The sequence below is a fragment of the Furipterus horrens genome, unplaced genomic scaffold (assembly GCF_987537825.1).
Source record: "Furipterus horrens unplaced genomic scaffold, mFurHor1.1.pri manual_scaffold_12, whole genome shotgun sequence".
Taxonomy (NCBI): domain Eukaryota; kingdom Metazoa; phylum Chordata; class Mammalia; order Chiroptera; family Furipteridae; genus Furipterus; species Furipterus horrens.
Window position 1 is genome coordinate 81,953,560 of NW_028327182.1, and position 15,519 is coordinate 81,969,078.

General features: G+C 37.5%; 1 protein-coding gene across 5 annotated transcripts in view; it reads right to left on the minus strand.

Annotated features, from left to right (window-relative positions):
• Positions 1-15,519, minus strand: part of NRG1 (neuregulin 1) — a 942,869-nt gene that overhangs the window by 147,323 nt on the left and 780,027 nt on the right. For all 5 annotated transcript variants that reach the window (XM_090258890.1, XM_090258888.1, XM_090258887.1 and 2 more), the window contains exon 2: positions 3,905-4,082. In XM_090258890.1, coding sequence (XP_090115016.1) covers positions 3,905-4,082 — 178 coding nt within the window. The remainder of the gene's footprint in view (positions 1-3,904; positions 4,083-15,519) is intronic.

Genomic DNA, 15,519 nt, shown 5'->3' on the forward strand with positions numbered 1-15,519 from the left:
TTAGTAGGAGCAGGGGCAGAAGGGAGATAAGACTTTATATTACAAAATAATAGAAATTGCATATTGGTTTGAAAGCTTTTCACAACACTCAGGGACTAAAAGGAAATTCTGGCTATGAACAATCTAGATAATAAAATGTGAAAAAAGAAACCTTAGACTAAGGACTAGAAAAGAGTCAATGTTTTACTTAAATAAAGAGAACCCCAGAGAAACCCTAAACTTCACACTAAAGTTCACCTCTGCATGGTGATCACGGTCTAAAAATAAAGTTCATCATTTCTTGGCCTTTTGGCTAAGATCAAGTGTAGTAAGATAAAGTTTAAGTCAAGTAACCAAGTAAGTAACCACAGCAAACCATTAATATCTTGAACATCTTGGTAATGAAAAATTACGCATATGTAGATAAAACTGAAAAATAAGAATGCTTTTATTAAAGACTTCATTTTAAGCCTAAACATGTTCCTATCCTTGTGTTGTGACTTTGTTGTAGGTAACAAAATCACAAGTATCAGTGAAAGGACATGCGACAGGGAGTCAGACCAATTTTAAACCTAAGTTTTACCATTTATTAACATAAGATCTCCAGGGAGAAGCTTCCTTTATTCTCAGGATCTTCATTTTCAATGGGTATAACAACAGTGTTCATCCTCTTATATTTATAAGACAACTTGAAATAATAGAGCACCTTGCGAATGGTAATTAAATTTAGATTCAGCTTGGTCCTTTAAACTTAAGAAAAGGTGACAACACTGATTTTTTTTTTTTAAAGATGAACCTGCAGAAATGACTGACTGCTACCCAGTTCTAAAATCGGATAAGCTGACTGCTTATCAAGTAGCTGTCCATTTTACAAAAATGTCTTATTTTAGAAGACCAAACATGTCAAATGTTTTTCCCAGAGTAATTTATAGTTACATATCTTGAATAAAACGCCTTATTTTTCCATTTAAATCTTTCCAGCAAAGCTATTGTTTAAAAGAAGCCATTCCTGAATATTGGCCTATCTGGTATAATGGGATTTTATTGATATGTAGCCAGTGCTCTTAGCTGTCTGGACCTATGGAGCCAATAGCGGCATGCTTTTCTGAATACTAATGATACTTTTACATGTCATCCAAGCCATGTAATAAATTGCCTCTTTAAGACAAAAAAAAAAAAAAAGTATTCTTTCAAAACTGTATTTATTCTAAGCAGTTTCGTTTTTTGTTCCTTATTTTCACATTAGCTACCCACCTTCATCTACTTCTCTCTAGGCCTCCCCATACTGATACTTGCTGCCTGCAGACATTTTGTTCTGCTCCTGCGGCTCGATAAACCTCTCTCCCCTCCCTCCCCCTCCCCTTCTAGAATTTCTAAGAAGCCACCACTGTCCCTGCCTGGGGCCCTGCCCGCCTCTTTCTATAGCATCTCATCATTATTACTATAGTACAACTTGAAATTGACTATTGTAACTGTTTACATTTGTCTCCCCTCTAGACCACGCCTCTTAATGGGGAGCACATCTTGTCTACCATTGCATACCCAGCACCTAGCCCAGGGTCAGACACACAGCAACTTGTCCAGTAAAGGGTAAAATTTCCATCTACCCACTCACTGCTCCAATCTGCCTGGCCTCCAAACAGGGCCTGCTTTGGACTGTGATTCCTGCTCTTCTCTGTAACTGCCCACCCCACCTCACCCAGCCAGCCAGAGGGGGCTGTCCCTGCAGCAGAGTTACATCTCCCCTCTCATAGCTCCTGCTGGAGCTCTCAGGGTGCCCCCTCTTCTCAACACTCATGGCCCTTGGTGTCAGTAAACTACAACTAACTTGGTACTTAGTTTTATGATCTGATATGATGTGCTAGACATTTCATCCCCCTGATTCAATCTTGACTTAAGATAAAGTAGAATTTACCTCAACATAACTAATAATTCTCTAAAGGATCACTCTTTGTAAATCGATGGGCTGCTTAACAATCCTAAAGCTTCCCAGCCCAACACTGTTTCATGACAGTATCATCAGAATGCCTGTTTTATGGAAGTCTGAACTAGATAATCTCTATACAATCTTACGATCCCTAGATGATTCTTCCATTTCTCCACAGTTCAAGCACAAACCCTTTCACGAGCACTTAAGTATCATCAGTTTCATTTGACAGCCACATAGAAATGAATGAGACATGACTCTGCATGTAAAGATAACTTCATTTCTACTAACTTGTCGATTTGATGAAAAACAAAACAGATACATAAAAGTATTTTTTAACTTCTCCATAAACATCATACTTATTCCTTCTCTTCCCCTCCTCACATGCATATGCTGGTAAATACCAGGTATGCTTTCTGTTTTTAAAGAGGGAAGGAGGCATTAAGAAATCCAAGAAACAGATTTGTATTTCAGCTTAGTCTTACTAGTTGTGTGATTCAAGGCAAGGCATAATGCCCTTTTTAACCCTTGATTTCTTAGTCTGCAAAATTAGCTACCATGTTATAGTTCAACTGCCCTTTCTACTATGAAAATGTCATAATAAAAAATACCGTGTATAAAAACACTATGACACTTTACAGTATTATTTTTTGTAATCTCTGAAGTACCACCTACTGCAGAAAGTGATACCTATTCTTTCTCCCACACTTTATTATACTTCTAAATCAAGAGCTCTTACGGACGCAATCAGTAATAAGAATAAGCAATATAGTTAAAAACAAAAACAAAAAACATGGGAACTAGGGAAAAAAAACCAATTATGGTTATTATAGAAATTAAACATTTTGGTGAAATGAAATTTTCATTATAATCACCTTGCTTTCTCTTGCTCATGAGTGTGTGACAACATTTTGGTTGCTGTCCTATAAAATCAAAATACAGGGGGGAGATTCTTTTGTTGTTGCTTCTCTTATCATCCCTGGGAATTCACTGGAATTTTCTGAAGTGTGAGTCATCTTTGAGCTTGGAACTACTATTATACGTGTCATATTGATTAAAGGACTGTTTCTAAGCAAAAACCCAAAATGTTTTTCATTAATTTCAAAACGTAGCTTGATGTTAGAAGAAAATTTCTTAAATAGTGAAATATTTATGAAAAGTATAGGAATAAAAAGGAAAAAAGGAGCATCACTTCAGACTGGGTACAGATCATACCTATGAAGATTTTGTAGGAATCACATGAAGCCCTTCCAAATATGGACCTCCTCAGGGAAGATACGAAAACTTAATATTCTTGCTACTCAGGATTACAGCTTTTTAAATCTGCTATAGCAGTGATGTAGTATAATAAACTTGTCAGCTAAAAATTCTTATTAGGTGTAATTTTATGTATTAGCTTCTTACCTGAAAATACTTCAAATTCAACTGTTCACAGTCTAACTCTTTCCATAAATCTTGGTACCTTATTGAGCTATTGATATATAATAAAATTAGGATTTATTTTTGTTGTTGTTGTTCCAATTATTTATTCATTCATTGGTTGTTTCTTGTACGTGCCTTGACTGGGGATAGAACCTGCAATCTTGGTGTATTGGGACAATGCTCTAGCCAACTGAGCTACCCAGCCAGGGCAGGATTTTGATTGTATAAGGCTTTGTTATGTTAAACAACATTTGTCTTATTTTGAAGTTGCATTTTGGGATCCAACCTATTTCTATTACAACAGCTACCATTAGTCCCATCTTCTGTCATCCCTCTGTCTAACCCCACCCCCCACCACCACACACACACCTAGTTTTTTTCCACATCCATCTTTTCCTGTCTATCCTCATCCAGAAATTGTAAGAATCAGAAACTTCAAAATCCTTCCTGTGTAATGATACAATTTCTGGTCCTTATACAATGAAAACATTTTTATTTATTGTATAGCATGTTTTGACAGCGTATTTATTTATGAGGCTGTAAGTATAGACTCTGCTATTATATGCATTAACTTACCCTGGTCGTTTTTGTATCTTGATGTTTTGTGGCTTGTTCTTCCGGTTTAATTCATTTCCATTTTTGAACCATTTGAATCTGAGAGAGGAATATTCAGAACTGGTCTCACACCGAAGCACTAGTTTAGAGCCTGCTGCAGACTCCTGGCTTTTCATCTCTTTCAGTCGGAGAGGCAAGGCTGAAAAGAGAATGAAAAAAGTTGTGATACCTGGTAATTTTTCAAAGAGAAATATCAATTTTGGGTGAGTGTTCAAGACACCATTCCCAAAGATTATACCATCTGAGAAAGAGACAGAAATGGAGGTGGCGGGGGGTGCGGCAAAATGAATCTCAACTTGAATAAGAAGATTAAAATGCCCAAACAAATACACTCAGGGGTAACAAGTGAGCCTAGAGAAATATCAATGTGTGGTTGACTCTCCTGTGTCCCCAACTGGGACCTGGCCCACAACCCAGGCATGTGACCTGACTGGGAATTGAACCAGCGACCCTTTGGTTCACAGGCCATCACTCAATCCACTGAGCCACACCTACTGGGGCTATAAAATTCTTTTAAAATATTCTAGGTACTTATTCCTTCGATTCTCACATTCTCTAATACTACTAAAAATCTTGAACAGTGGTCATATCAAAGAAACAATATCTGTGCTGAAGGAAAATATATAACTGGGGGTGTTTGTACCCCAGATCACAACTGATCTGCACAATAGTTCTGTGAGTAGGTACAGCAGGCATCACAGCCATGTTTTAAGTGGAGAAGTTTAATTTCAGAGACAGGTAAGTGACTGACTTCACCACGGTTACAACTTTCTGGAGAGTCAGAGTTAGACTATCCTATCATCAGAGGGGGCCCAGGGAACAAACAGAATTCATAAATCTTAACAATACTCCCTTCCTCAAGACAGCAATTCACTGGTGACATCACTCTTTAATTGGACCTACAGTCGCTGTCCCGTTAGACAATGCATGACTATTCCAAATGACCACCACACTCAGGTCAAGTGATCTCCACAGAGGCTGGGAGGACTCAGGTTGTGCATTAACGTGTAGAATACTGTACATTGAATACCTATACCATTCTTCTTCTAAGCAAGACAGCTTAAAAGAGTCTCTATTCTCTACTAAAATATTATTGGACAAAATGTTATAATATATGAGATTTGCTCCAAAATAAAATGGTGGTAGGGAATGGACAGGCATAAAAATGAAACAAACGTCCCAAGAAGTTGACCATTGCAGAAGTGAGGCAATAGGTGGGTTGTTATACAGTTTTATATAGCATTCCAACTTGTTTATAATAAAGTAAGTTAAATAAGGAAGAATAATGAATGGATTTTCCTCTGCACACAAAATTCCATTTGATAACCACCATCACAGAAACTGAGACCTCAACGACTCTGCATCCACTGAGTCTTAGAAAAGCCAAGTACAAATCTACTTCTGCTCCAGTTCACGAACGAACAACAAGTCCCAGCAAAACAAAATGCAGGCAGATGATAGCGCAACGCCCTGATGCGGTGCACAATTATTCACTGCGTATGGCAATCAAGACTCCAAGGACGGCAATCAGAGCCACGTCAGACATGAACAGGAAACAGAGGAGCGTTCCTCCTCAGGGTACGTTTCTTTTTCTACAACTCTGCCCTTACCAAATAAATTTTTTAAAATGTCAGAAAAGAGCATAGAGAGGTTCCAATAAATTATAGTGAAAATCATTTGAACGTTGTGATTTCTCAGCAGCGCTCCTACAATTACATGCTCCCCTTTATTTATTTGGGGGCTGGGAGATGAGATGGAGAAGCAGGCACTGTGTGTGAAGACACAGTGACAAGTTAGAAAATTTCTGTCAGCTGTTCTCAGCCTTTGATACCTGACAATTTTGTCTGACAGCTTGAAAATAAGATTTATTTCCTGAGCAGTTTTCATAGGAATCTTCGTTTCAAGATGTGGTTCATGAATCTCTGTTTTGGAGGTTTTTAAAAACAGACTAAATTCTCATCAATCTGCAATAGTGTCTGTACATTCCTACAAACTCTTCAAGATCATTTTCAAATTCTGTAAGCTTGGTGAAGGGTTTTAAAAAAACGAATTCTGGGGAACTAAATGGCACCAAATAAAGTGGTTTACATATATAAAGAAAAACAAATGTCCTCATTATTTATGCATAGAGTGAAAGAACTAGCTTCATTTGGGGATGTTCACTTTTTGTTCTTGTTTAACTGGCACACAACCAAAACTTCCAAGGTTTATTCCCTTGCCTACTCCATATATGTGCTTATCAATACAGTCTGAACACAAATTGACTAGGCTGGTTTCTTTAGTTTGAATGAATAATTTTCATGCTATTAGCATCTCTTTTCCCTTTCTTCTTCTCTGCCCTCGTCCCGTCTTCATTTATTCCTTATTTCCTTATTAAGTCAACCGTGAGGAAACAATCAGACAAATTCAAACTGAGGCATATTCTACAAAACAACTGGTCTAGACTTCCAACATGTCAATGCCCTGAATGAAAATAGGAGACTGTGAAACTGATCTAGATGAAAGGAGATTAAAGAGACATGACAAATAAATGGATCTTGCTTTATGGAAAAAAAAATAGTAGCTATTTGTTGGGACTATTGGGAAAATCTGAATAAAGGTATTGTATCAAAATTAAAATTTCTCAAGTGTGATCATACCATTGTGGTTATGCAGAAGAACGTCCTGCTTTTAGGCTGAACTATTTAGATGTCATAATGTCTACAACTAAATATCAAATGATTCAGCAAACAAGACAATACATACAGAGAAAGAAAAAAGAAGTCCTGCTTTCTCTTTCTTTTCCTGCCTTTTACACTTGGCCTTTCCGCCACTAAATAAAAGGCTCAGTCTATATTAAGTACTTTTAATGTCTCGGTTAAGTTTTCAGTCATGAAGAAGATTCTTGGAAATATGTGTGTTATAATTTACAAATGTAGCTCATAAGAATACATCTTATTTAAAATCTGTGAGTGGTACGGCACAGAAATGCTCTTGTTGTTCAACCTCATAACCATGACTTTGGTGCTCCAGTCCTACTAGGTGGCAGAACAACAATCACTAATCTGGCAGTTCAATGTCTAACCTTTCCTTTGGGGTTCATGTGCAAAGACTGATACATCCTCTGTCCTTAAGAGAGTGTCTGTGAGGTAATAAGGCGGATACCTTTAGATATAAGGTCTATCTTAGCTAAAATATCCATTCCCTAAGCTGACCCTAATGTATAAAGATGTCTTAATGTTTGGGGTTCAGGTATACCTCTACTGACATTCCTCTCTTGCACACAGTTTCAAGTCTGTCAAAACGCAGAGCTCCCAGCTACTCTGACTTTGCATCCCTAAGAGTTCACTTATAATAATGTCCCTGCCATGTCCTTCAAGGGAGACCATCTACCACACGAGGACATCCAGCTGTTCAGAGAACAGCTCTGTGAAGGAGCTAACTCAAGATCTTCCATGGCATAAATGTAGAAACAAACTCGAGCACCACCAACAGAGCCACACAACTGCATCCTTAGTTCATGGGTGTTCTGCTGTCAGGGAAACTTTCTAGAGAGGTACCTACAAAGGTCCTCACACAGTCCCAAAGTCAAGGATGCTGGAGGCTTGGCAATAACATGAATTCTTCTCTGTCTTCTCACATAACCACACTGATGGAATACCCCTCAATATTTCAGATTCTTGACAAAAATGCGAGCCAATATTGAGCATATATGTTTTGTATGGTGTTTTTTTCTCATCTATTCATAAGGAGACAGTTTTCAAGAGTTAGGTTCATTAGGTTATAAAATGATAACTATGTATTAACAAAATATATTTTGAGTATATGTATTTTTCAGATATATGGTTTACTCACATGAAATAATCTCATTTTTCTTTTTCTCATAAAAGAAACTACTAAACCAAGTACTCTCTAATACCCAAGTATAATCTTAGAAGGCCAATGTAGTTCTAAACTTGGGGTCATTTTTTTTTTTAACTAAACACTTGGATTTTAAAACTGCAAAAGATTTTTACTTGCATTTCAACTCTTCTCTAAGAATAAGTGGTTTGTTCATTAAAAATAGGTGGAAGGCAAATGCAATGCAAAGTTAATGCTCCAATGCAGCAAGTGTTCTAAGACCTCTGGAGTGATTTAATTGTACTTGGTCTACCACAGTTCAAAATTTTGCTTTCAATGTGTTTCTGGATGGGCCATAGCTCCACACCCTGAAATAATTTAATGCTAGAGCAAGTTAGAAGCAGTTTTTGCCTAAATCTATTTCAAACTTGCTTGACATTAATGTGAACATATTCACACCCTCAGAAATGCGTCAACAGAGACAGACAGTAAAGTGCAAAGAAAAGCAGCCTTTTAAAATAGAAACTCAAAAGCCCTGAGAGCAATGCCACATGCTTTTCAGGCTGTAAGTGTCTTAAAGGCTTTTAAAAGATCACAAACACACCCTACTGACTCTAACTCAATGCAAGTAGTGTACTAAGTATCCTTAAGAAGTCTTTTTTTTCACTTCTACCTTTCTTATTTACTATGTCACACAATGTAGACAAAAATCATGGCAGTCATACAAAAGTATTTCTTTTAAGTCTGACCACATAAAAATTTAAGGCAGTACATTCATTTATTCCAATTTTTTCAACGGGCAAATAAATATTTGTCATAAAAGTAAAATCCTTTTGTAAAAAGGATCACTCATCTAAGCAATCCTCTTGATTTAATCATCCTCTGGACACTTATTTTTTTAAATATATTCAGTGCAGCTATATCCAATATTGTACTGTATTGTTAAAAACAGGAAACAAATTTTCACATGTGTATGCTGCCAAGATAGGCTGATAGCATGTGACACTAGATAAGTCATGGTTTCTGTTCTTTAAAGGGCCTGACAATGCAAGTTAGCTCGTATCATTACTCTTCATGTTTGACTGTGCAGCTAATCAGAAGAGCCTCAACGCTTTGAACAAATTAAACAGGAAACCTGCAAAATATTATCAAGTAACAGTGAGCTTCCAGCCGCAATCCCAGTGAAGCCTTCCTTGCATAAAGCCTTTCAAAAGCCTGACATCACACACGTGCGGATCTCGTGGTGAAAATTGGTGACTGACGATTATGTGAGTTAATGAAAGCCACACAGATGTCATTAATCGGTCCTCTAGGCAGAAGGATGTCTTTGAAAAAAAAAAAAATAGCCATGTGAGAGGTAAATAAATGACTGAGAAAAGTCTGTAAAACTCCTTTACTGATCATATTTCTCCTTTGCAGCTCTATTTTATGGAGAAGATTATGGTCACACGTAGTGTGGATTAAGTTTATGCTTTGCCATCTGGTCTTCTCCTCTAAACTGCACGGACAAATCTGACTATAAAAGGGAAAATGTATCCTATCAGATTAAAATACGTAATTATGGCTGTGTAAAAGGCAGAAATCTCAGTGGCACCTCGCTGTAAAACCACTGCTGTTGCGGGGAGTGACCTTCAGTTACATTAAGGACCATCCAACAAGGTCACCATTGGCTGCCACATGTGGCGACATAGTGCTAAAAGCGCCCCATGCTCCAGCTGCATCATCAGACTGCTCCTCACTCTGGCTAACTAGAGGTCCCCATGAGCAAACGTGGGGCTGCTATTTGTCCCTGTGTATTCAGCAAGGACATCTGGAGAAGGTGAGGGAACATGTGGATGCCTTCATTTGAGAGAAAGTCACCATAAAATATAAGGTATTATTAAATATTTTCATGCTGATTCTATATCATTGGCAGCAAACTAACCCCAACCAGTAAAAACACTGAGAACATGCTTCAAACTACGGTTAAGACAGCTGGACTCCAGAAAACCATTTTAGCAGTTCCATGTCCAAGTGCCTATATGTGCATACTACTGACTAATCCCTTTATAAGCAAACTGAATGATCCTCATAACATATGCACAGAACATGACATTATAGAATATAAAACAATAAAATTGGGAGCAATATTTCAGCATTTTTTACTTCTAATGTTCACAAGGCTTATGCCTCTACAGCCAAAACTGGCTTCTTGCTAGTGTTAACTTGGATTCCCCAAACATATCGGTTTCCATTGGTGGGGATTTTTACACTTGAACATGCTCAAAATTTCTCTTCTCACAGTTAACTGCTACAAGTTGACTGAAACAGTGTGATTCTTTTAACTGCTCTATTTCAGGGTGAGCCGCAGTGAACCCTGACAACCATGCTTAAAACTATGCTAATTCAAAGGCCGTAGAAAATGACTAATCACATTCTACATCTGAATACCATACCCAACACGCTGAGGTAAAAAAGCACATGGGCAAAAAGAGGGCCATTTAAGGAATTTATCCCCACCAAATCAAAGGAGGGGTGACAGCAGCTGTTAGGAGGTGGCCACGGTCCCTATTTGGAGGCTTAGGCTAGTGGTTGGTGGCAGTGGTGGTGGAGGCTGTCCATTTTGATTGTCACTATATTCAATATTCAGTGTCCAAATTAATGAGATGGAAGATACACAGGATCTCAGGAACCTAGCACAAAGTAGGACCTCAAGTGTTTGCTGAAAGAATAAGTAAGAGGGAGTATCTATAAGATAATGATAAAGATAAGAAGAGACCCAGGTCCAAAAATTATTTCAGAGGCCACTCTTACTTCTCAAAAGACTTCTTTATTTGAAATAGAAGGGCCTTGTGACATTATTTTTTTCATTTTTATACATGCCTCTGGATTAGAATTCTTACACATTCTGTCATACGGCACTAATGAAATGTACCTCTCACAGGAAAATTGTCAAATAAGTAGTACTGTCCTTACTTTGAAATTTTTATGTTCATCTGTATTTCTTTCTCTAATCTGGTCATAGCTGTCAGAGTATCATCTACTTGAACCTCACCTTAGCCAAGACCCCAGGCATTGCAATTATGTTCCTTCCTGTCTGATTTAGGGACTTGATCTCAGTTTCCCCACAGAGGCCAGGCTGTTCTGCCACTTCAACAAAAGGTCCACACACATAATATTATCTCCTCTGCCTTCAAATCAAAATTGATCATCTTCATTGATTGGGCCCAGACGACAAGGTCTATGTGTGTCCCCTTAACTATTAAGTGTACTCTTTCATTTACAGTCAACATACATCCACAAATGTACTGTTTGTGTGCAATTCCACTTTCCCAGTGACAGTTCTTGTATGTATTTCATGTAAGGTGCATAATGACTATTTCCATTTTACAGGTGAGTAAATGGAAGGTTATACCAGAACTTGCTCAATGTCTCAAGGCTAACAAGCTGCTTGCTAGGATTTACCCTGTGACCTTCCTCTCCTGGAGGATGCTTCTGTACATGTGAGGTGAGGGCAGAGAAAAGAGGGGAGAACAGTAGACTAAAAAATTTAGAAAAGATTATTCCGTTTCTTAGCCACTGCGGTATTTTTTTGTTTCTTATAATAAGCTATATAAACCAGATCACCTCTCCACATATGTCTGTAAGAGATTTACAATGCTGTGAAATTCTACAAGGGGAAATAAGTGCAGATTTATTAGGTAAGAGAATTTTTCAGCCTGAAAATTGATATTATGTTTGTTGAAATTAGCAATCCTCCTCTTCTACAGTTCTGTAGTTCTTTGCCCAGAATTTCATAAACTGAGGGCTACAGATAAAATTATATAATTACTATAATAGTGTTTCCAAGGCCTAGGAGGTCAAGTTAAAATGAGGTCCTCTTCCTTAGCACTTTCAACAATAAACTCCTTTTGACTAAGAATAGCTAACACTCGGTGAGTACCTACTTTGTGTCAGGGGTTGTTCTAAGAACTTTATGTTCATTAACTATTTTAAGTTTTATACCAATTCCAGGAGAGAGAGATTACTATCATCATTCCCAATTTACAAATGTTGAAACAGAAACAGAGAGGTAAAGCAGCCTCCTACAGCCACACAGCTGGCATACTGGGGCACCAGTATCTGGATCCAGGGTATCTGACTCCAACTCCAGAACTCCTGTCTTGACTATGAGACAGTAAGCTCAATTCTTTGTTATATTGGACATGTTTATAGTTCAAGTCTAAGATTTAATTTATTGATATATCAATAGCGACCATATTTTCCTGATAAAACATGGGCTACACCATGTAACAGATCATTTCTACACATATTCCAAGTGCAAAAACAGCCTGGAAGAGAAAGTAGATATAAAAATTGCTGAATTTTCTGAGCTACTTTGATGATTTATGGGGAAATAAAACTAGACAGAGTACCTGAAATTGGTATTAGGCAGAAGGGTATCTATTTTGACCTGTGTGATGGGTGGTCTGACATCTGCAAAACGGCACAAGGGTGAACCGCGCTGTGCCTCGCGCCTGGGTTCACTGAAACGCGACAGCCACCGCGTGGGGGGATAAACTGCAATGAGAGGGCCTTAACAGATAGACGTTATTCTTTCAAGGTATAAAGGCAACAGTCCATGACAATGAATGATGGATGAATCACAGAGCAGTTGCCAGAGCTTTCAAGTAAGTGCTCAACAGGCCTGTCTAACTAATGCTGTCCCCATAGCTATCCCCAATCAAAAGAATGTCTCCCTCATGAACATCAAAACAATGTCCCCTAAGCTTCATTTAAGGTCATCAATACGCAGAAGTAAAATGGATCCATTACAATTTGACCTCCCTGATAATATAGCAAATTTCATTTGACATAAAAGTATATACACTTGATCTTTTGTCAAAAAAATCAGATTTTTAAAAAATTTCTTTCACACATCTGCTATATTCACCTCCATTATCTCACTTAAACAGAGAAATGGAGACATATCTAGTTACTAAAATTTGATGTCATATTTATTTCTTTTCTTATTGCAATGGGGTTTTTCTCTTGCAATGTGTTATCGCTTAAGTGAATTTAAGACATTAGCATGGCCTCTTCATACCCATTATTTCTTTGTTCAAGTAGAATTACAATTATTTAATTAACTGGCAGTCACTAAAATTCTTTTTTCTTTTGAAAAAAGGATTTTATTTAGATATATAATTAGTTTTAAACAACAACCCCTGAATAACCTACCAAGCTTGGTTCCCCATGATCTGTTTTTCACAGAGCCATTTAAAACTTATTCCTTCTGTGAAGAACAAAAAATGATAGCAGAGCTAATCGTAAAAGAAACACGTCCTTTCCAGCCCTCTAAAATCAGTTTCTTTGTTATTTGGACAGGTCAACTTTCCTATATCATAGTTTTCTGATTTTTCTTTGTTATTCACAGATAAGTTATTAAACCGAATGACAATAAAGGGCACACGCTAGTATTGAAGGAGGCTTCTGACTTATGGAAGCCAACTGGATCAGTTAAGTTGCTCTCTGCTCTGTCTGCTACAGTTGTAAATAACCAACTCTGCACCCCTTCTTATAAAGTAGGGCCCAAGTTTGACTTTCTGTGCCTCTTTAAAGCTTGTGTAGCTCTTTGCATTTTTAAGCAGGTCCACAGACTCCTAATTTACCTCTACCCCAAAAGGAAGACAAGTTTCTTACTAGGGTTCTCAGTGTCATCAATTTGCTGAAGAGGTGGAAAATGACCAGAGTCAAATTAAACAGGTGGCTTGTAGTGAGATAATCTATGCTCCGTCATTGCTCATCTAAAGAATCTAGTTTGAATAAATGCTCATAGATGGAGACTCGGGGTGGTGAATACACAATACAATATGCAGATGATGTATTATAGAATTGTACACCTGAAACCTATGTAATTTTATTAACCAAAGTCACCCCAATAAATTCCATGTATAAATAAATTAATAAAGCAATCTAGTTTGGAGAACTGCCAAAGCTACAAGGCTATGGTGCTTTCCTGTACAGTTCTCGGAAGTCAAACTGTAAGATTAGAACCAAAGTAGTCTAGTTTCCGATAATGCACAAAAAAAAATCACAATTCATTGTTTCCCTTATTTCAGATAAAAGTAAATTCATTAAAGCATCTTTTGAAAGTAAAAGTGAGCCTACTTCTCGTCCTTTCTGAGATAATCCATCAGTTCTTAAATTGTAACAAAATTTTCTCAGCACAAGGATTCACAAACATTACACAAAAGAAAGCCACATGAAGCTTACTTAGCATGTCAACATGCAGCTCTCATTGCCTCCCGAGACACTGGCATGCTGATAGCAATATCTATGTTTTTATTGTTCTTATTCAGAAAGAAGTTTAATTAGATTCTTTGTTAATAGTTTCTAGTCCAGGAATTTAAATGACTAACCTCTACACATAGCATCCTGCATTTCTGCCTCCAGCTTTGGATAGTCTCTGTTAACAATAAGAATGAGCACTCAGCTAACTTGGTTTCTAAGTGGGACTAGGGAGTCACATAATTACTCCGAACTTCCATAATCTTGTGAGTAAAAGAAAGGGGAGGAGCAGCTTCTGCCTTACCTATTTTACCCAGTGGTGAAAATATAATTTAAAAATGAAAGTGAAAACATTTTACATCTTTAAAAAAATAGCATTATTGCTTAGTGATTTGGCTGTCATTATCTATAAATCACCTGAGAAGTCAGAAAATATTAGATCACATAAATCTAGATGACACAAAATTACATAATTAACACTTGCATATAGCTTTGGTCATTCCTTAAGACACACACACGCGCACACACACAAAGTAGCTGAAAGCTATCGAGAAGGGTCCCTAAAATGTTCAAAGGGAAGGGCTGCCAGTGTAAAGAAACAGACTGACTAAACACTATAGAATCATAAAGACCGATAGTAGGAAGGCCAAGAAGGTAAAGCAATGGGTCTTTAAAGTCCTAAATAAACATTGTTAATTCATAAAATACTAAATACAGTGTGTGGAAAATCCTCAAAGCATGAAGCAAGTCATTTTAGAATAAAAAAGGAAATGGAGTTTTGCACAATAAGAAGTATAATTTTGAAATTGCTTATTCTGGGAGGCTGTTTAGGGAAATGACTCAGGAAGCAACATACAGGAGGAAGAGATGGGCTTTGGAGTCAGGCAGGCCCCGCTTCCAGGTTAACTCAATCTTTGATCTTATGTGAGCCTCCGTCTGTCGTCTGCAAGGTGGGTTTACCTTTTTATACTGGACAGACTGAGAGGATCCAAGTTCTCTGTTATGTACTTTGAACAGGACACTGTCAAAGCACACAATAAATACGTAAACACATCATCAAATAACAGCTTTTTTTTTTAATGGAGATTCATAAGGAATCAACTACATTCATGGATGGAACTGAACATGTTATTCAAGGAAGCTAAAATATAGAGAGCTCACGGTTAAGATTTTAAAGCCTCCCTCAGAGAACGCAATCTTTACCATCTGTGACCTACACTAGGCCAATGCCAATGGCATTTCTTAGACTGCTAGGACTGAGCCTACTGCTCACAAAACACTTTCATACATGACCACATTTCAGCACTAAAAGGTGTACTCAAGATGGTGAGAGCTGATTAAGGTCTGTAGCTTAGGTGATAGTGCTGGACCAATGATAATTTTTAGTTTTGATCATTATACCAAGGAAATGGGGAGCTGGATGAAGGGCATATGGGAACTCAGTCCTATCTTTGCAACTCCTTCATAAAACTAACTTATTGTCCCCCTCAATATACTCAAGATGAATA